This window comes from Coffea arabica, chromosome 6e, assembly GCF_036785885.1.
Source record: "Coffea arabica cultivar ET-39 chromosome 6e, Coffea Arabica ET-39 HiFi, whole genome shotgun sequence".
In the NCBI taxonomy this organism is placed as follows: domain Eukaryota; kingdom Viridiplantae; phylum Streptophyta; class Magnoliopsida; order Gentianales; family Rubiaceae; genus Coffea; species Coffea arabica.
Window position 1 is genome coordinate 58,994,425 of NC_092321.1, and position 22,028 is coordinate 59,016,452.

The 22,028-nt window shown below is 33.2% G+C and overlaps 1 protein-coding gene across 2 annotated transcripts; it reads left to right on the plus strand.

Moving 5' to 3' along the window:
- Window positions 1–1,157: 1,157 nt before the first annotated feature.
- On the plus strand, window positions 1,158–7,440 carry LOC113697554 (sodium transporter HKT1-like). Of its 2 annotated transcripts, none has more exons than XM_027217229.2 (3): window positions 1,158–2,388; window positions 5,740–5,967; window positions 7,073–7,440. In XM_027217229.2, the coding sequence occupies exons 1-3, from the start codon at window positions 1,178–1,180 to the stop codon at window positions 7,284–7,286; spliced, it is 1,653 nt and encodes a 550-aa protein (XP_027073030.2). In that variant the 5' UTR covers window positions 1,158–1,177; the 3' UTR covers window positions 7,287–7,440. The 2 variants fall into 2 exon arrangements, with proteins under 2 accessions (XP_027073030.2, XP_027073031.2); XM_027217230.2 differs by having other exon boundaries at window positions 7,088–7,440.
- Window positions 7,441–22,028: the final 14,588 nt, after the last annotated feature.

Genomic DNA, 22,028 nt, shown 5'->3' on the forward strand with positions numbered 1-22,028 from the left:
TATATATTGATATATTTATGACATCATGATGACATCATCCAATTCTTAGACTGACTCAAACTTGATTGAATCCATTGACCTCTGTTACTGAATTTGGTCAAGTCATTATTTGGCCAGAGTTTCAAAACATAGAGTGTTATTGTGCATAGCTGGAAACAGTACTCTGTCTCTGGCCCCCGGCTAGAATAAGCGTATTTGGAGTATATTTGATAGGAAGAAACATCTCGAGAGAGTCCACCAAATCTAATATGTAAGTCAGGAGCCCAATTCTAATCTAAAAATTTAAACCATTAAGTCTAGGGCCCTTACTTATATATTAACCGCTCTTTCTCTATCTCTCGGACCAATGTGAGACATAATTCTTTACTTATAAATCTAACAAATTTCTCCCTTCATGAGTAACTCCTCACATTAAATCCAAATTTACAAGCCCTTCTTTGAACCCGTTTTAATACTCAACACAAGTCCACCTTATCACCTAAGGTTACTTCTTCTCCCAATTATGGATCCATTCTTCTTCAATATCCAAATTGCATTATGGACCCCTACCAACCTTTGGTTCCTTGGTCTAACACCAATCGGACTCCCTGCCAAACTCATGGCGCACCTAATCCAACACTAGCCAAATTCCTTAGCACTTTGGCACTTTGGTCAGTCTAACTCCTAGAAGAATCCACTTGCCCATAAATAGTCCAGTCTCGCAACTTGAAACTCTGATACTCCATGAGTAGTCCAGTCTCGTAATCTGAAACTCTGATATCAATTTGATAGGAAAAAACACCTCGAGAGAATCTACTAAAGAGCCCAATATGTAAGTCAAAAATCCAATTCTGATCCAAAAACTTAAACCATCGGGTCTCAGACCCTTATTTATATATTAACTGCTTTTTCTCCATCTATCGGTCCAATGTGAGACATAATTCTTTACTCATGAATTTAACAATATTGTTATGTTATTCTTGTAGAATCCAAATATCGCACTTCTGAAAGTTCAGATTGTGCAAGGAATTCGGGTAAAATCCGGCTCAAGAGGTCAAGAAAGGGACAAAGCTTCAATCATCAGAAATTTCGTTATCTATAGGGAACTTCCACTAATTAGTTTTCAACTATAAATAGACGGTTTCATTCCAAGCTTGAGTCATACAAGCCACTCACTCCAAATTGAGCACTTAAAAACATGATGCGCTTTGTTAATTTTGGAAAGAGTATGAAATACAATTTCAACCATTTGAACACAAAAGCATGCTTATACAAGTCCCTTTTAAGCGTCCTTCACTTTCTTCTTTTTGGAGTCAATAAATTCTGGATTGAACTCAGTTATTTTATTAGCTTTTCTGTTATTGGGTATTTGGCTTTGAAGATTTCAAGTCCAAAAGATGCCTCGTTTTCTCCTCAAGATTTTGACATATTTTTCATGTCTGTGTCTGCTGTGACAGTTTCTAGCATGTCAACGGTAGAAATGGAGGTTTTCTCCAATGCCCAACTCATCCTTTTAACCATTTTTATGTTTCTTGGTGGGGAAGTTTTTACTTCTTTGCTTGGACTTCAGTTAATGAAGTTCAAGAGAAGTCATCAAATTCAGAAAACAGAAAATAAAATTGACAGATTTAGCACAGACGCAGATTGTTCGACTTCTATTCCCACAAATGCTTTCGATCAAATCGAGCTCGGTGTGACTTCTCAGGATCAGCAATTAGGAAATGATCAGAAGCCTGATTCCATACCTGAATCTGGAGTAACATCATTTCAGGGTCAGGAGTCTATAAATAGGGCCAGTGACCTTCTGGCTTTCAGCATTTTATGTTACCTCTTAGTGGTTCATCTTCTTGGATCTGTATCAATATCCATCTACAACAGTACCATTCCTAGTGCTAACGAAGTGCTAAGGAAGAAAGGGCTTAATTTGATAACATTTTCGGTATTTACCACAGTTTCTACGTTTGCCAATTGTGGATTTGTCCCAACAAATGAGAATATGATGGTTTTCAAGAAAAATTCTGGCCTTCTCCTGATTATGTTTCCACAACTTCTCCTAGGGAACACATTATACCCTGCATGTCTTCGTTCCTTCATCTGGTTCTTGTCAAAAATAACAAAAAGATCAGAGTTCGCTTACTTGCTGAAGAATCCAAGAGCACTGGGATATGATCATTTGTTCTCTGATCTTCACTCTATTTTTCTTGCAATTACTGTTTTTGGATTCATATTGGCGCAGTTCGTACTCTTCTCCCTGCTGGAGTGGCATTCTGGTGCCACGGCTGGTCTTAGTGCCTACGAGAAGTTGGTGGGCTCATTGTTTCAAGTTGTCAATTCCAGGCATGCTGGTGAATCTGTTTTTGATCTGTCCTTAATCACTCCGGCCATCATTGTGTTATTTGTGCTCATGATGTAAGTGCTCTGAACCTCCACTCTTTGTCTTTGTCAATTTTACATACTATGTGTTGCAAAATGTGATATTCTTTATAAATCCGAACCTGTCTTGGTATAGTTTAGCCATATCTGCTCCCTAACTTGTTTACAAAATCATATGATTAATCAAAATTTTGTGCAGTGGAGCCAGAATCCTTGCTTGGATAGAATACCATGTATCGTGAATCGTGATTAATCTCTATGCAAAAAGCATGCACTATTGGCTATTTGTTATTTTGAAACATACTAGTAGATTTTAGCAATTCAATAAATGTTTTCAAGATTGACAGAAATACATGCTAAGATCACACCACGTAATTTTGACACAAATGAAATATATGCATTACAATGAATTATACCTGCATAAAAAGTGTTTTTTTTAAAAAAATATATCATACCTATATATTACATCTATAACAGAATTGTCCGACTTTTTTTTAATAAATAACTATTTATTTAAAACATGTTACACTGTTTTGAGACGAAACACAACTGTTCCTTCCTGTCCTTTCATCATAAAAAGTGAGTCAAATATGTAGACCAATTTTTCTTTTTTGAAATGTGTAATTAATTTCAGCCACGAAAAAAGATTTGGTAGAATTGTCTATCTAATGCTAGTATTAAAGACAATTTTTTATATAAAAAAAAAAGGTTAGGAAAGTGCTAGAGACATGTTGCGTGGAATTTTAAGAAAGACATGCACGTTGTGTCACTGTCGATGGATAACGTGAGTACCCTCATCGTACCACTCTAAAATGTTTTTTCAAGTGACTCGACTACTACTATTGTTTGCCACTCTCTACAAAATTTTGCCAGTTTAAATCATAAATAATCATGGAAATTGTCAAATCATTTGAAAAAAGAAATTGGGATTGCCATCTATATTTTATAGGCAAGTCTTCCTTGTTTGAACTTCTTCATGAGCAAATAATTTGAACTAGCAAGATAGATAATCATAAGAAAGAGAAAAAAAAAAAAGAAATAATATACCATGAAACTCGTCCGCTCACAGGCTCACTGCAATTATGATCTTTTAATTTAATCACTAGCATTGAAATTTTTGGAATTAGAAGTTCTAAATTCAATTTTCCCTTTATTCCTTTTCACTTCTTAAATTCCACCCTCCCTTGCTGAAAAAAATAATTAATATTCTATGCCAAATGATGTTCTTTCACTCAGATTATAAATCATGTCATGTGGTTGGAGGATATTAATCTTTCATGATTCATGAGACATCATGATCTCAATGAAGTGGATGAGTAGAACATAAACTAACATAGAATCCAAACTATAAGTGGTGGGTCGAACTTTCAAATTTCTTACTCAAAAAGCCTCTAAAATATGAATTTATGAGGCGTGTAACTAGAACAAGAAATCCAACCATGTTTAAATTTGATTAAAGCTAAGATACGAATGCTCTCTCTTTTTTCGTTTTGACAAGTCTAAGATAAGTATAGAATGGAATAGATTGTAGAGATCAAAAGCAATGTGCTGAATAGGTAATGATGTTCTCTAAGTAGGCCATAATGCGAAAAGATGCAACACGTACATATTCTATTATCTCAATCTTTGCAGATTTTGTGCAGTACCAGCCTTACCAAATTTCTAATAACATCTACATTTTTTTTATATAAACAAAATTATTTTTAATTAATTTGCACGTCCATAGAATGTGCATCTCTCACTAGCATCAATAATTTTATTAATGTTAACTTACCGTTTTTGTTTTGTTTTGTTTACACGCCCCTATCATATTTTAGGGCCTAATGACAAACATACATGGCATGCAAAATACATAATAAAGGTGTGCAAGATGCTAAAAACGGTGTACAAATATTGTTACCCTAATTTCAGGTAAAAATTTCAATACGAATTCAGACATAATTAGTTGCATATATATTCGAGTGTGGAAGCTGACCCAGGTTTCACTTGCACACCCAATACCAAGAAATGTCACCTAGTTTTTTATTTAATTTTTTGGTTAAACCACGACTTAGGACATATTTTCGGAGTCATAGATCGTTTACAGAAATTTTTACAAATTATCTATTAATATAATTTTTATATTAATAATAAAATTCAAATACACAATCTTTCTTTCGTGAGAAAGAGATCCTAACTAACTGAACCTAACTTGTGTTACTCAGTTGGCAAATGTCACCTAGCACTCATAAGCTTCTATACTGGCTTCACCAGGATTTTTGTTTCCCATGACTTGTTTTTTTTCCAACCAAAGTGAGACACCGCATCGGCTTCTGTGTCCCCACTTCTTGCAGTGGTCGATGTACGAATTCCAGATGGATTCCAACTGAGTTCATCTACCCCACTCCTGGGGATCTTCTGCCACACCCCCTCCCCACGCCAAACCAAAATAGTCCACTTGTCCTTTCTCCCTTTCTTTTGCGGGAATTGTTGCACAAACCTCCCCTAAAGATGGAGATTCGACATAAAAAGTAAGCATAATGCCCTTTAGAATACTCCTTCCGCCTCACTTTGATAGTTCTGTTTTCCTTTTTTGTTTATCCAAAATTGTAGTTCATTTTCCAATTGAAGAATGTAGTTGTATTTTAATTTTCCTAAAATACCCTTATTCAATGTAAGTTATTGTTACTATAAACCTACCCTATTTAATGAGAGTTGATTCTTTTTTTACCATCAATTCAAGTTCTTATAAAGTTGTACTCTAATTAATGTGAGGGTATTTTAGGAAAATAGCAACCTAAATTGATTGTTTCAACAAAGTTAACTACTTTTTATTAAACTGTGTGAAAAAAGAACTAGAACTATCAAAGTGGGACGGAGGAAGTATGTTTTATTACCCTAGTCCAACAAACATGGACGCCCATGTTCCCTGCAACAACTTTTAACCGCTTATCAATTAAGGGTATCTCCTAAAATAGTCTTGACCATTTTACACTCTCCGTTGCTTATTTAAAAAATTATCCATCGTCATTTTTATATTATTACATTTTTCTAAAATTAATGAACTATGAGATGATTGCAAAGAATGCCACATGCACATTGCAAATGCATATCCTCTGAATTTATGAGTTAAAATTATAGATTGATCTTAGGTTCTTAGCAGCTTTGTTAGTGTTTATGTGTAACTCTTTTATGATGAGGGCTTGACCTTTAAGGCATGATCACAATTTTGTTAAACTTTTTATAAATTAACCAAGCTATGAATTTAGTCCCCTTCATTTAAAGAATTTCTTCTTGAAAATAGTATGTGTAAAACTTTCATAAACTGACGGAAGCAATATTAAATAATCTTATTATGTTTGGAGATTTGGTCTGTCATTTTGAGAATCATTTGTCTTTGTGTAACAGGTATCTACCTCCATATACTTCCTTCTTACCAATTAAGGATGGGAAATGTTTTCCGGCAACTGAAAAGAAAACTAGAGCCAAAAGAAAAAACATTCTAGATTACCTACTATTCTCGCAGCTGACTTATTTAGTGCTGTTTGTAATCCTCATATGCATCACTGAGAGAGAAAAATTGAAGGAAGATCCTCTCAACTTCAACTTATTGAGCATTGTAGTTGAAGTGATTAGGTAAGCTCGAAATTTATTGAAACTTACATTTTCTTACTATGCTACTTATGCTAAGATTATATCATATTTGTGTGTTTTTATACACACAAATTAATTGTGGATTTTTTAACTTGTTGAGTGGAACCAATTTTTAAAAATTTTTCTTTTGGTTTAAAGAAGACTATAAACCTTGCAAGGGGGAGTAGAAAGGGGAAGACTTGAGAGTTAAATCTCGTTCTACAAGCTCATGTCCTTAATTACTAGTTGAATTAGGTATTGGAAACATATTTTACTATTTATTTTCTTGTTATACAACATAGAATAAAGAGTAATTTTATCTAGTAAAAAAAAAATGAATTGGCCGACCCTCACACCACCCTCCTCCCAAAAAAAAAGAAAAAAAAGGCATTTTGCCTATGGCGTTGAATAAGTCTTTGTTTTTAAACTTGGGCGGTCGAATCAGGAATCAGCCAAGTGTTTGGTCCGATTGGTCGAACAGAGAACCAACCAAGTGTCCAATCCGAGTTATTCTGAAAAATTGAATAGATAAAAACTCGGTCAAACCAGGTCAAAAACCTGATTTAACTGGGTTTGACCGAAAAAAATCGGAAGAACACGAAGAACCCGTTTAGTGTCAAAGTTTTTTTTTTTTTTTGAAAAGGTCAAAGCATTTTCAATATTATGTTTTGACCCCTAGGTTGTTAAAAATTATTAACATACCTCAAACATTTCATACTTTATAAATGTTGTCCTAAAGTTTGGTGTTATTTTTCAATTAAGTCCATAATTTTGATTCTAAACTTGTTAATGTTCATTGAATAATATAAATTGCTACTTGATTGTTCTAATTTCTTTGTATTTTCTTGTTAAATATATTTGAAACATCAGATATATATGAATATACTTTTATTAATATTAACATGCTCTTAGGTATTTTACATACAATATTTTAATTTTTAAATATTTTTTTATTTATGATGTCATATGATTCAATTCTGATCCAACCCGATTGAACCATGACCCCTGAGCTCAACCGAGTCAATATCCGGTCCGAGTTTGAAAACATAGGAATAAGTACTAATTGCAAGTTGTCATTTCAGCTTCAGAATTCTATTTCAACTTTTAGTGTGATTATTTCCAGTGGCTATGGGAATGTTGGCTTCTCAATGGGCTATAGTTGTGGAAGACAAGTTAAATCTGGCAACAATTGTAAAGATGCATCCTACGGATTTGCCGGAAAATGGAGCACCCAAGGAAAGTTCATTCTCATCATTGTCATGTTCTTCGGAAGGCTCAAGAAATTTAACACAAAAGGTGGTAAAGCTTGGAGACTTTCATAGCTTCAATAATTTGTAGATCTTTAATGTAAAATAGTGTAAATTGAAGTTATTCAGCTCCTTTTTTATGCAGCATCTGGATAAGCAATATAGTAAAAGATGTATCAACATTATCTAGAAAAACTTCTTTGCATATTATCATCTGAAAATTTTCTAACCCTCTATTCTTCTTTTCATCTATTTTTTTTTTATTTCACGCGTATCAAATCATTTAACTCATTTATTTTTTTTCACATGTATCAAATCATTTAATTTGTCTATTTTTTTATTTCACATGTCTCAAATCATTTCAGGTACTATAGTAAATGATACAAAACATTTATTCAGATAATCTTTAATCCAAATAAACTTCTACAATGAGCTAGTACGAGAAGTATAGTTTTCAGAATTGATCCACCCCTATGACTAAATTTTATCTATTTAATTCAGTCATTTTGATCAAAATACTATGAGTTAGTATATTCTGGCAATGATAAACACAGATTCCCAGCTCTTAAATGAAACATCATCATATAAAAGTTAGCTCGTGGATCGTCAAGGGTTTTGAATTTCACAATTTATGACAACAATAGGATGCTAGTGCGAAAAACATCTTACTATTAAAGCAATGTGAAGATATAAACAAAAATTTTCTATGGTGTATATTTTTTCATCATTATGGATAAATTAATCCAAGTATAAATTATAACTAAAAAGTGAAAAATGCAAACTGTTGGTCATTTTACAAGCCCTTTTTTTTGGTTAAATACAAAAAACTCTCTTATAGTTAGCGATTTTATATGTTACTCCTTCCATTCCATTGAAAGTGTTATACATCTCATTTTATAATGTCCCAAAATGTTTGTTATTTTGAGAAAATCAAAGCAATTTTAGTATTTCTTTTCAATATAGTTCCTCCCTTTATTTATATGCATGTTAAATTCAACGATGAAAAAATGTTCCTCTTGACCACAGCTATGCCCCAGGGACCATTATAAGTGTGTCTTTGCACATTATAAGTGTTCAGATAATCAGATAACATCATATAACAAGGATACAACACATTATAAGTGTGTCTCTGCATCCTATAAGTCAGTGGTACGTCGTATCAGAAAACTATATACCATGACCGTCCCTGCACAATTCATAGCCAGGATTTGGCCACAAAAAATTATATGGTCCAGATCACGTCTTATACTTCAATTTTCACAATGTGTGTAGGACTTACAAAATTTTGTTCTAAAATTACACGTTGTGCAAACAAAATTACGTCGTGTGCAAACAAAATTACGCGGTGTGCAAAATGCACAAAACCGCCAGGAACGGTTGTGGCAGATGATATGATGTTTGTGTCTACCCAAAATCGAATTTCATCACCTACAATTCGATATGCGAGTGGGGAACCTTTGGTGATATGATGCAGATCCATACTTCATCCTACTGATACGAATCTGATGCTTATTGGTTTTGGATTCGTTTGCATTTTTTGGGTTGCATTTGGGGTCAGCATTCAAGAAGATGATGGAATAAAATATGATTTTCATTTTGACCCTACACATATTTTTTTAATAGCTACATCTTCACCTTGTTTCAAAGGGCAATTCAATGATTTCATCATTATTATAAAAAAAAATGATTTCATCATTGTTTCGTTGAAGTAATTTGACTATTAAATTTAACCGGAAAACTACCGGTTTGGCTTTGATGCGAATCATAGGGGTTTAATTGTAGGCTTTCAAAATATGGAGAGTTAACTTGTACAATTGTCTTATCACATGAAATCCTCAGTTGCCTCACTTCGATAGTTACACGGTCCCAACAATTCACGTAATAATTTAAGTAAGACTTTTACGTTGTCAATAATAATTCACTTAAGAATAGGATTTTTTCTATTTTATAATTTCTATCAGTTAAAAAAGTGTGTGCTCGGTTCCTGATGATAAGTTCATGACGGACCTTTCGTCTATCATCTTTTCACTATCCAAATTGTTTCTTATTGTTTACTTTCAAAAAACTAGAGATTAAAACTTGGGCAGCATTTGCTTTCTTATGAAAAACCACCCAGCGCCCGAGAAGGGTGAAGAAACAATGTCTAAATTGATAGAATTTATTCAAAGTTTTGGTTTAAAGAGTCAAGATCATCATGGAACTTAAGAACTAAGTTTCTGGGTATGTAAAACAGTTTTTAATTTCATTTCTTATTTTTGGCTTGAGTTTCTTATTTAATTTATGAGAAAATCAAATAATTTTTTTTCTTCTTTTGGTGGGGACTGATAGAAATTTTACAAATTCTGCAATTTTGAGATTTAGGGATTAATCTCTCACACTTTGCATATTTGCCCTTGGAGTTTGTGGAATTTCTTTCATTCCATGAACGGGCTTTTGAAAAAAAATTTCGGCCTCTAATTTGTTCAGCAATAAAAGAACTAACTATTATCCTTTTTTTTTTTTTTTAGTTCAGTAATAAAGTGTTTTTTTTTTTTGTCAAAAAGTTCAGTAATAAAGTTAACGTAGCAATTTAGTCTATGTGCAGTCATTCATTTTGCACTTGCCAATGGTGTCTGTCACTGCAAATAGCTTTAGCTGCACTCATTCTGAAGGTGCCTTGATAAAATTGCTGTGATTTATCTTTGACCATGCCTCCATCACTCCATGTCCATGTGGTTGTTGTGCCTATGTAAATAGAAAAAAGAAATAATAAATGCATCATAAAAAGCAATTTTTTCAAACGCACTTGCTAAAATCATCTACAAATTTGTTGAATTTCTTAAACACTCCACCAAGATGTTTAGCAGCATTTTGATAAATGTGCTAAACACAAAGGCGGTGGAATTTGTTGGGCCATATGGAATTCAATGCTTTAGCCATTGCTACATCTTTATCTATGAGAATGGTTTTTGGCTTTTTACCACCCATAGCCCTCGCAAAAAGCATCAAACAACTACTCAAAAGTTTAAGTTACATCATATAACAGTGCAGCTCGAAAAACTGCAGTCTGCTTGTGATTGTTTATATCAACAAACATTGCAAAGGGATGACCTTCATTATTTTTCGATAAGTAATGTCAAAGCAAAAAACCATCTCCAAAATCGTCATAATCTGCCTTCGTCCTTCCATCGGTCCAAAAAACGTTGGTAATCAAATCATCCTCATCAACTCATATATCATGAAAGAAGTTAGAATCTTCTAATTTCATTTTTTTGTAGATATTCAAGTATACCTCCTGTATCCCCGGTCTTCATTTCTCTTATTCTCTTTGATCGCAAATAATTTATGCAACCTTCAGGAATAAATCCAAGATTCTGTCTGCCACCTGCTCGTTTTGCCATAAGTTCATGAGATACTTGTGGTGGTATCTCAAGCTTCTTTTTTTTTTTTTTGTTGATATATGGGTATTCTGAAATCACCCAAACTAATCCCCTGCGGCTCTTAGGATGCCCAGCGCATTAATTCGGCAAAAGTCTAACTGTGGGTCAATGCTGTAAAGACAGACGACACGATCAGGTGAGCTGCACAAGGGGCATCCCCAAGCTATTTGTCATAACAATTTTAGCATCATATGTAGGTGTTATCTTTTAGTGTGCTCTGTGCAAGTGCGTCTTACTTGGAATTGAAAGATAATGATTATGTTCTGGCAAAAATTCAACCATTCAATATTTATCTATTTTCCGACAATTGACCTTCAATCTTGCCAAACAACTACACCTTGTTTTAGGACGAGGGTCCTGACATTAGCATTTCTTTTATCTTTTCCTCTTTTGCCTTCAGCGCTATAGCAAAGTATTCTATCTGTCATCTTACCACTATCATCTTTGTGTCCTTTACTTCGTTTAATGCCAAAACCAACCTCTTTTGCGTATGTCAAATGGAACTCATAAGCTATTTCTTCAATTTCGAATTTCATACCAACTTCTGATATTAATGCCTTAGCAATAAATGAGTGTATTTTGTTCAAATCTTTGCCTGCATGCAAATTTGTAGAATCAGAAAAGTCATCTTTTCCATTTTTGTTCAAATTTTCAGAATTTAATTGTTCCTTGCAAGCGTTTTCAAAATCTAAACAATGATACGGTGAAGTTCCACTTTGTATCAAATTGTTATTGCTCATATTTTGCAATATAAGAATCAAAAGTCAAATTTGATTACTACATGATATGGTGGTGGTTCTTGTCCAGCATTCTTGGCCGTTAAGGTAGCAAAGGAGAAACTAACATAAAAAAAAACGTTTTACTAGATCATGCCCAATATCTTTAGGCATGTCAATGGGTCGGGTCTTACCCAAATCCAATCCAGACCCAATATATTTGGGTAGGGTTTGAATTTAATTTCTCAAATCCAGACTCTACCCAAACCCAGACCCTATGAGAGTATCGTGGGTCTGGGTAGGGTCTTTTCTAGAATCCATTTCCAAATTCAGACCCATACCACACCTTACCTAGACCCATATATATTTAATTAAATAATATATATTAGAAAATTTATAAAATAATATAATATTTTATGGCTATTAGATCAAATACGGTAAGATTTTATGGCATCAGAATTTGCAATTAATGTTGGTGGTTGGATGATTAATGAGACTCGTGCCAAATTGCTTCTAGATTTGGTTGAAACATTAGTGACTACTGATAACTGGATTGAATCAAAGAAAAAATGAGTAAGTGTTTATAAATCTTCTTATGCTATTATTTATTTGCCATCGGTATTTAATCAAATGATTTTTATCTCATTCACTATTTTAGTGTTAGATTGCAAGACATCTGCCATCATTGAGGTTTAAATAAGCAAAAGAGGTACAAAATTACATTTTTTTAATAAAACTAAATATTTATATATGTTATGGTTGTTTTCTTTTTTAAAAGCTAATCCTAGTTGTCATTGTAATTGGTATAAACTTTTTCAAGAAAAGGAGAAAGGTAAAGACAAATAAATGAAATATTGATGTGGATGCAGTTGAATCTTTAAAAATATATAGAAGTAGTCTATAATAATTCTTTCTTTGAGTTCAAAATATTGCATTCAATTTGTTGAATGTTAATTTTATTATTTGAAAATAAAAATTGGATGATATTTCTATTATTTATGAACTCTATATATTTTTAATACATTTTTACTTTAGTATTTTCAAAAAATACCCATGGATGCCCATTGGATACCCAAATCCTTAAGGGTCTAGATATGAATTTACTTTTTCAGACCCAAAAGGGTCTAGATCTGGATCTGGGTCTAACTAAATTAAATGGGTTTGGATTTGGATCAAAGGGATCCAACCCAAACCCTACCCATTGACATGTCTAAATATCTCAGAATCATGTGCTGCAGCTACTGTTGCCATGGAAAGACCACGAAATTAATATAAAAAAGTTCTACTAGGCTGCAACAAGTAGTACTATAACATGAATACACAATGATAAATATTTCATCCATAATAAACAATTTGAGAAAATGCCATCCATGCATGAAAAAATTCTTTAATAAATTAATAAATATGAGATGTAACACGTTTCCATTTAATATTAAAAAATGATTTAATTCTTATTCAAAAATTAATAGTAATTTTTCTTTCTATGAATCTTATTTTACATAATCGCAACCCTTTTAAAGGATCAATTTTGGATTTTGCAATTAATGCATTGATATCAATTAGATTTTGAAAGGACACTTTGTCTCCATATACCCCTATGAGAAAAATATCCAATTCAAAACTTTGAACTCCAATTCAAGTTAGAATTTACTAAACACCGAACTCAAACTTAGAATCTTCTGAAAATCTTGTTGGTAGCTTGCCCGACCGGTTTAACTCAATAACAAAAGCAATTGGCCATTATATACTACTCGAAAATAAGAATGAATAGTCTTGAACCCATAATAGGAAGCACGGAAAGTAGAGGAGCGTTTCCAAGTCTATAAAACCTATATATACTAGTTATAAACCAACATAAACTTTTTTTCTACTTCTCTCACATCTCCACGGAACTCAAGATTCTGAGAATTATAACAACTTTTCTGTGATCGTTCCTTTTTCCTTCCAAAATTTTGAAAAGGGACATTATAATGCTGCCATATGGAACTCAACCACGATGGTTAGAACATTTGCTTCAAGTAGGATTCCATGAAGACGATGATACTTGTAGCGTTCAAACCCATCGGTGGAAAACAGTTTTCTGTAAAACATGTATGGATGGGCTAATTTGATATAAATGTTGTTGGACAAATTCTCACAAAAATCATGATATTCTGCGGGTACGTTTAGTTTTTATTTCAACATGCATGCATGTGTATTTATTTAATTTTTTTTTGGGTCTGGTTTGGAATAAACTTTTGCTTATCATGTATTAGGTTTGCAAAGCATCTCATCGAGTAGCTGTACCAAAAGAGGACATAACAAAAGATATGGATGTTGATGGCATTCAGCCCTTCATAATTAACTTCAAATTGATTTTCTTTTTGCATGAAAAACTTAACAAGTCAGTGCAAAATTGTCCGAAGTGTCAGATATGTCAAGGATATATCAAGGATCCAACTTATAGGTTTTGTTCAATCGCCTGCAAAGTAAGATTTTTTCCCCTTTTCTTTTTTGAGATTTTATCTTAGGCCTCAGTTGTGTTAAATTTACTTATACATAACTTATGTTCATTTATAGGTTAAATCAGTTCAAGGAATCAATGGCAAAGTTGATCTGCAACCAAGTCATGGCCTGGAAGTCCAGCAGCTTCGTCCAATTAGAAGGCATGGGAGAAAAGGAGTACCTCGTAGATCACCACTCAAATAATGGATAGATATTAAGTTTTTATGGTTATTGAACTCTCTAATTTACATGTATTTAGGCAGATCCACTAGAAAAAAGAAAATTAGTTGCTAATTTTATCTACTATTTCATTTAATTTTTGAATTATAGTCATGTATAAGTTTGGTAAGTTTTTAAATTGAAATTGTATGTTATGTTTTATTTAGTTAATTGACTTTAGGAATGTTGCTAATTGATAAATTCAATGTGGTAAGTGTATAATCTTAACATTAAATGTTGATTTATCTAATTAAAATAAATCAAAAGTCCAAGAGAAAAGGATAGGAAGTTGGGAGATCCCTAAGAGATCGAATTTGAAAAGTTGTCTTCAAATATGTAGATATATAGATTAATCAAGAAATGACTAAAATATTTTATATATTTAAATTAAAAAGAACATTGATTCCTACCCTTAATCCAATTTTAAAGATAGAAATTCTCTTTGGCCTATTTTCTTTTTGAGTAAATTTTATATACACTGACAGTGTATACACTATCAAAGTTAGATATATGACACATAAGCAAAATTTGAAATTCAAATTTAAATTTAGATGAACGAGAAAGGCATACAATACCAAAATGGATATGAGTATATCCCTGCTACTTCCATTGTCTTGGAAAATCAGGAGACCCAATGTTTACCATTGATAACATCCCTCCATCCAATTGGACAAGGAGATTTCAAGAATTCCAAGCATGGATGTCTACAAACATCAATGGTATATCTACTGTCAATGTATAAAAATTAATCTTTATATTTTTCGAATTTGATAAAAATAGATAAAATCGGTGCATCTACTTTAAAAAGGTAAACTTTTTTTTTGCTAATTAATGTTTATTCCAAACAAATTTCTTGCTTACAAAATTAAAATGGATATGAATGTGGGTTATATCTGTAGAAAGTTTACGTACAAATTTTGTCTCACGAGTCACGAGTGGGTAATGAAATTAAAGCTGCTCAATCCTTTGGCAGTGCCTGTGGAAATGTGAGCTTCTCTTTTTCTTTTTTTTTTTTTCAGAAACGATAGAAATTTTATTTCATGAATCAAGGAAGTAACACTACATGGTGTGAGCAAGAGCTCAAATTTTGACTTTACAAAAGTGGACTAGGCCACTGAGGAGCTTTGAGTTCCTCATCAAAGTGTATGCATAGCTAATCTCCTCAGTTTGGCACTGAGTCTATTCATTTCAACAGGCAAGCTATCAAATCAGTATTTCCTAAACATTGAGCAAAGATCTTTTATGTCCTCCAGGTGAGTGGCCAGCCTTAGGTTGCTAGAAGCTTGATACCGTATCATATTTAGGACCTGAGTGCATGGCATTTGGATCTTGATATGCTGCCACCCTTTCTCCTTTAGCTTACAAAGTGCCAGTTTGATGGCCAAAAGATTATCCAGCACTGCTGATCTAGTGCTTCTCTCATTCAGCATCCAAGCTTCACATTTCTGGCACAGATTGTTTTTTGTTGTAACTCCAATTCCCATATTTTGCCCTTCTACATGTTGCCCCACCTCAACGCTAATGTTCAGCAAGTTATCATCCTCCCCCATCCTTTCCTACTCATCTTGTGCTATTTCTGTTTCTGAGATGCTCATTCGATGTTCAATCTGTTGTGATTGGTGATACTCCTCCCAGTCCTTGGTTGCTTTCCTGATGACTTCCATTGGATGTCTATTCTTGCCTTCGAATTCAACTTCATTCCTGGCTTTCCAGATCTGCCAAAGAATTTCCACTGTTAAGGTTATGTGTTCTCTTCCATCCTTTCGCTTCTGCATTTCCATTAACATACTCCACCATCTTCTAAAATCAGCAGTGTGCTCCTTAAGTCCATCCCACTGGAGGGGTGCCATCCGCCATATCATTTGTGCTTGTTTACACTGAAAGAATATATGTTCCATTGTTTCACTATTTTCCCCACATAGCTTGCAGATTATATCACCATTTCCTGTTCGTTTATGTACTGCTTCCCTACTTGGCAAGGCTTGGTTCAGGCATTTCCATACAAACAGCTTTTGTTTGTGCTTTATCTTCATCTTCCACAGCTGTTTCCAGACTTTCCCACTTCCTCCTTCCCAACTTGTCTCTCCCTTAGCTTTGTGGAAATGTGGGCTTCTCAACAAGATATAGTTGTAAGAAGCAGCTGAAGCCTGATCCAAATTGTCAAGATAAGTGGTTTGGAATTGCTGGAAAATGGAGTGATGAGGGCAAACTAATTCTTATTGTGGTTATGTTCTTTGGACGACTCCTCAAGAAGTTCCACATGGATGGACGCAAAGCCTGGAAACTCCTGTAATCAGAAGCTGTCATCCGTATGTAGAGTACATGTAGGTATCCCATTGAAGGATACCAATTGTAATTAGTAATTACCATGTCGATAAATGCATTGGAAATTACTCTTTCAAATCCAACTTGGCCAAAAAGAAGTTCAATTCAACTTTGTCACATGGTGGATTTGCCTTTTTTTTTTGTGATAAACTGAATTGCAATGGATAATAGAATAAACATGATAATACCGAAAAAAAAGACATGACAATATTATTTTTCCATTTTCAGATTTTTTTGCAAGTAATAAATGAAGCTGTGGTTGTAATAGCATGGTTAGAAAATGCGACTATAGATTCATTGCAGCGAAAGAATATTTTTTTAGAAGTAATAATAAAGTAATAGTGCAATAGTATAGTTACCAAATGAGGTACAACTTCATTGTTTGTTTCTCTAATTCCTTTACCCCTTCCCCACTTCTTCAGTCCTACTCCTCTACAAAAAAAAAAAAAAAGAAAAAAAAAGTCACATTTATTGTTTCATTAGTATTTAAAATTAGTCTCAATTTAGATATATTTTTCCAAAAAATAACACCTATTATTGTTCTTAGTGTCCTCTTTGTATTTAGATAATTTCTTGATTTAAATTCATTTTTCAAGAAATAACACCTAAAAATTGAATTGAGTAATTATTAAAGTTATTAAACCCAGCAAAGGCACCCGATCTTTGAATCACTGGTTCAATCGTAGGTGAGTGGTTGAACTAGAGGATGACTGAAAGAACATTTAAAAATACAACAAATATATTAATTAAAATAGTACATGTAAAGTTTATAAATAAAATGTTTTACATATGAGAGCAATTGCACTATGTAATTCATAGTTCAGATGTATTTAATTTGAATTCAGATAAATAAAATTGAAATTAAATTAAAATTAAAATGATATGGCGGTACATAAAACCGTCAATGTATACAATGATAATATAGGAAAGATTAATCTTTCTTGTTTATATTATTATTTTTTATTTTTTATTTTTAGATTCATTAAATTACACATAAATATCAAGTTGAGTTAACCAAATGATCTATCAATTACACCCCCAAAATTTGTAATCAGGTTGATTGGTGGTTTGATTCAAATTGAAATTTGGATTCAGGGATGTAATAATTTCAGTTTTTAAATGTCAAGAACGAAATTGATTCATTTTAAAAGTGAGGGACGAAAAGAATATTTTTGTGAACTATGAAGGATGAAACCGATCATTTTCTAAAAAAAAAAAAAAAAGGTGGCTAAATTCTTCTTAATCCCGGCCCGTACCCATTAGACAAATTCAATAGCCAACACTAGACGTCCACTAGGTCGAAGTGTTCATCCCATTCTGCCTCATTCTATATTCACAACCCAGCTGCAGGCCCAACTTCGATAGTTGAACAGACCAAGCTACATCCTTCAAACAAACAGAATCCATCCTAAACATTCAGCCCAATTCCAAAACACCAATAAACTTTGAAACACAGCTATTGTGGTTCCGCAAGGCAAACCGAAAGGAGGAAGAGATATCTACCAACTAGATAAGAGAACAATTGAAGTTCTCCATTGAATGCCAAGTGTCACTATATTGTTAGAGAAAGGAGTTTGTTTTCTGGTTTTTTCGGGTTTTTTTCTACCAAAAAGTAAGAAATGTCTATTTCAGCCATGGTCTTCAAATTCAAAGTCTTAATAGTTCCTTACTATTTAGGGGCTAATTGGTAACAATGGTTTAATTATTTGCATTTGTTCCTTTTGTTTGGTTTTTAATTGATGTGAAAGGTCAATTGAATCCTTTTATGAAAACTAGCTCATTAAATAGTTGCTAACTATTTAAGGTTATTTTTGTATATTTGAAAATATTTCTTTTATAATTTTCTGATCAAGTGCAAGTAATTGTAGACTATTTGTGGGCCCTTTTATCACATGGCCTGTTTTGAATTAGATTATATGATTAATTATATAATTATATAAATTAATGGAGTTATGTCCGTTAGAAGTAATGTGCTTGCCCGTTAGTATATGACTGATGACTGATGATGAAGTTAGTCAACACCACCTTAATGGTCTTATTAGTCATTGAACTTCCTTCTTCTTGATTTAGCCAGAATTCCCTTCTCCTTCTTTCCTGTCGAATAGCCTTTTTCTTTCTCTCGATTGAATAGGTCTCTATACTATATCGGCCTGCAAAACTTTCAGTTTCTCACCAATTCCTTCAACAACTAAATTGTCCTTCACTTTGATTGCAACCCAGAAAATCCTCCACAAGCACGTGAAGTTTTGTCCTGCCCCAAAAATTAGGTCAGTAAAATTTCTTTTCCCCAAAATCTACGACCCTGCAAAATCTTCGATTTTCTGTCAATTCCTCGAGCAACTAATTGTACTTCCTTTCGATTGCCTCTTAAAAAGTCGCCCAATTCGCGTCAATTCTTCTTTTGCCCCAAAAAATAGCTCACTGAAATCTCTTTTTCCCCAAAATCAGTTCATTTTAGGGATGGCTGCTCTACCGACTTATGCTATGATACAGCTTTCAAAATCTACTATTCCCAGCCCTATATATACTTTTGTTTCTCAGTTTTGCCGGTCTTCAGCAGACGAGCGAAGAAAATCTAGGTATTTTCTATTCTGTGTCTTTTTATTTCGACCTGCAATTTTTTAGTTTGATGAATGTTCTTACCTTCTGTTTATTTATTGCCTTCCGTTAATTAAAGACTGCCATGTCTTTTATATTATGCATAAAAGAATAATTATGATGCTAATTTTTCGATTAGCTTACGTTTACTTTTTCCTCTGTTTTTATATTAATTTCAAATGGTGCCGGACTTTTGCCAACATTCAGGCGAGCAAAGAAAATATAGGTATGTTTCTATTTTCTTGCCTTCTGATTTGAACTACAATTTTTTTCCCACTGTTGTTGCCTCTGTTTATTGCTTTCTCTTAATTATAAGAAACGCGATGTGTTTGATGTTATGCTATGATGGTTTACTTTTCCCTCTGTTTTCAATTTCAAATGTTGCATGATGTTGTTAGGTGTTTATCTATTCAATAATTACATCATTTAGTATCATTGTACTTCGGGTTAGCTGTTTGATCTTAAGGTTGTCATTTTATATATATTAGTTAGTTTTAGCTATTCTAGGATGCTTTGATTCTGTCATTTTGTGTGCCTTTGGTTTAGTATCTTGCTTTGTTTACAGTAAAATTAGATTTTGATGTTCTGTGTTTCAAAATGAAGAAAAAAAGAAAATTTAGTACAGGTTTTAGATTGATAGATGAGATGTTTGATGATTCCCTTGATCTAACAATGTTGGAAAGAAACAAAAAGACAAACTTAAATATGGTGACGGAGCATATGAAGTTTACTCTTGATTCTTCTGTTTCTCAACCATATTCTCCTTTTGTAATCAACTGTGAGAATGACATGCGTGAAAAGCACTCTGTTGAAACATGTGCTTCACAAAAAAACATCGATAGGAATGCAATTCTGCCAAATGACTGCAGAGGTAAAAATGTTTACTTTCCTCCAAAAAATACTGGAGAAGTTCATTATACCTCTGATTCTACTGACAAGCATTGTTTGCCTACAATGAATTCATCTTTAATCAACCTCTGTGATGTTGAACCTGCTGGTTCATCACAAGTGAACTGCAATGAGGAACCATTTGTTATAGAAAATCAGTTTCAGAGTGAACAAGTTGCAAACGTTAAAGGAAAAATTAGTTATTCTGAAATATCAAATCTAGATATGGAACTAGCTAATTATATTCCTCCCCTTTCTGTGAATAGGCATATACCTATAATAGGTAGTACATCTGTTATATCTTATGATAAGAGACCTCTTGAATATTCTGAAATATATCATGAAGAGGTGATAAATAAGAAAGAATATAGGAGACAGACCTACTTTAGATGGAAACAGAAAAAATTGAGAGGAAAATCTAGATCAATTGGTTCTTATGATAAGAGCCCTCTTGAATATTCTGAAATATATCATGGAGAGGTAATAAATACGAAAGAATATAGGAGACTGGCCTATTTTAGATGGAAAAACAAAAGATTGAGAGCAAAATCTAAATCTATTGCTTCTACAAATATAATTGAAAATCGAACAAGCATCACGATTGTGAATGAGTGTTCTTCAGTTGTTGATGTTCAGCGTACTTCTCGATCTCGTTCGAAACATCGCAGATCATCTCTGAAAAAAACTCAGCCAGGTCTATAGTTAATACTTTTAAGTTTTCTAATATCTGTTTTTAAACTAGCATTAAAATCAATTGAATGATTTGACTACTAAGTGCTCTAAAATAATTATATTTTAGGAAGAGGGTGCAAAACAGGAAGAGCTTTGTTGGATATAATTCCTGACAAAGCTGATATCCTACCACGCCAACTAGATTGTCCTCATTGTGGAGCGAAGAAGTTTTTTCTGAGACAGCATATTTTTGTTGCCAAGATGGTGAAGTTGTTCTAGCTCAAAATAAAATTCCAGATATCTTTAAGGAGCTATTGACTTCATCTTCACAAGAGGCACAATCTTTTAGAACTCTTATTAGAACGTATAATAATCATTTTGGATTCACTTCCTTCGGTGTTAAAGCTGATCTGACTCTCTCAAAAAGGAATAAAGGAATTTACACTTTTAGAATTCAAGGACAAATATATCATTTTCTGAATGATTTCAATTCAAGCAATGGTCATAGTAATAATTTACAGTTATATTTCAATGATTTTGAAGCTGAAGTAAGCAATCGATTAGCAGCTTGTTCTAGATTATCTGAAAGTGTGATTAGAAAAATTATGCAAGTTCTTGAGTGTAATCCATATGCAAAATTTTTTTGAAATTTGAGAGAGGTACCTAATTTAGATAACTACTACATTGTGTTAAAAACTCTGCCCGGTGTTGATCAAAGAGTTTATAATCGACCAACAACTTCACAAGTTGCTGGTTTGTGGGTTGAGGGGCAAGAAAATGGAGAAACCGGCAGACGTGATATTAGAGTTCATACCCATAGTGGTGCTTCAAAAAATATACAGTACTATTATGGATGTTATGATCCACTCCAATATCCAATACTTTTTCCTTTTGGTGATCTTGGCTGGCACCAAGGAATACCAAAGAAAGGAGCAAAAGTATATGGAAGAAAGAGGAAAAAAAACAACATGTAGCAGATTTGATTTCCCCTGCAAATGCTGCTACAGCAGAACAATTAATCCAAAATGAAGAATATGGTTAGTATAATAACTATATACCATGATCTTTCATTTTACATATTTATTATTTATTATGATTAGACATTTAATGATGTACTATTATTATTTGCACAGCAATGGAAAGCATACATGAAGATCCAAATTTTGTGTCCCTTCGAGAATATTATTGTTATAAACTTCAGATTAGGGACAATGATGAATCTTGGTTATTACATTTTGCTCGACTTCTACAACAATATATTGTTGATCAATATGTGAAGCTTGAGACACAAAGACTTGACTTCTATAGATTACAACAAGAGGAAATTAGGAGAGAGTTCTTGAAAGGCATAATAGATGCTTTAGGATCAGGTGAGAGTCAAGCATGTAATGTTGGCCAGCGTATCATATTACCACCATCCTTTATTGGAGGGCCAAGAAATATGAGACGTAAATACATGGATGCAATGACATTAGTACAAAAGTATGGTAAACCAG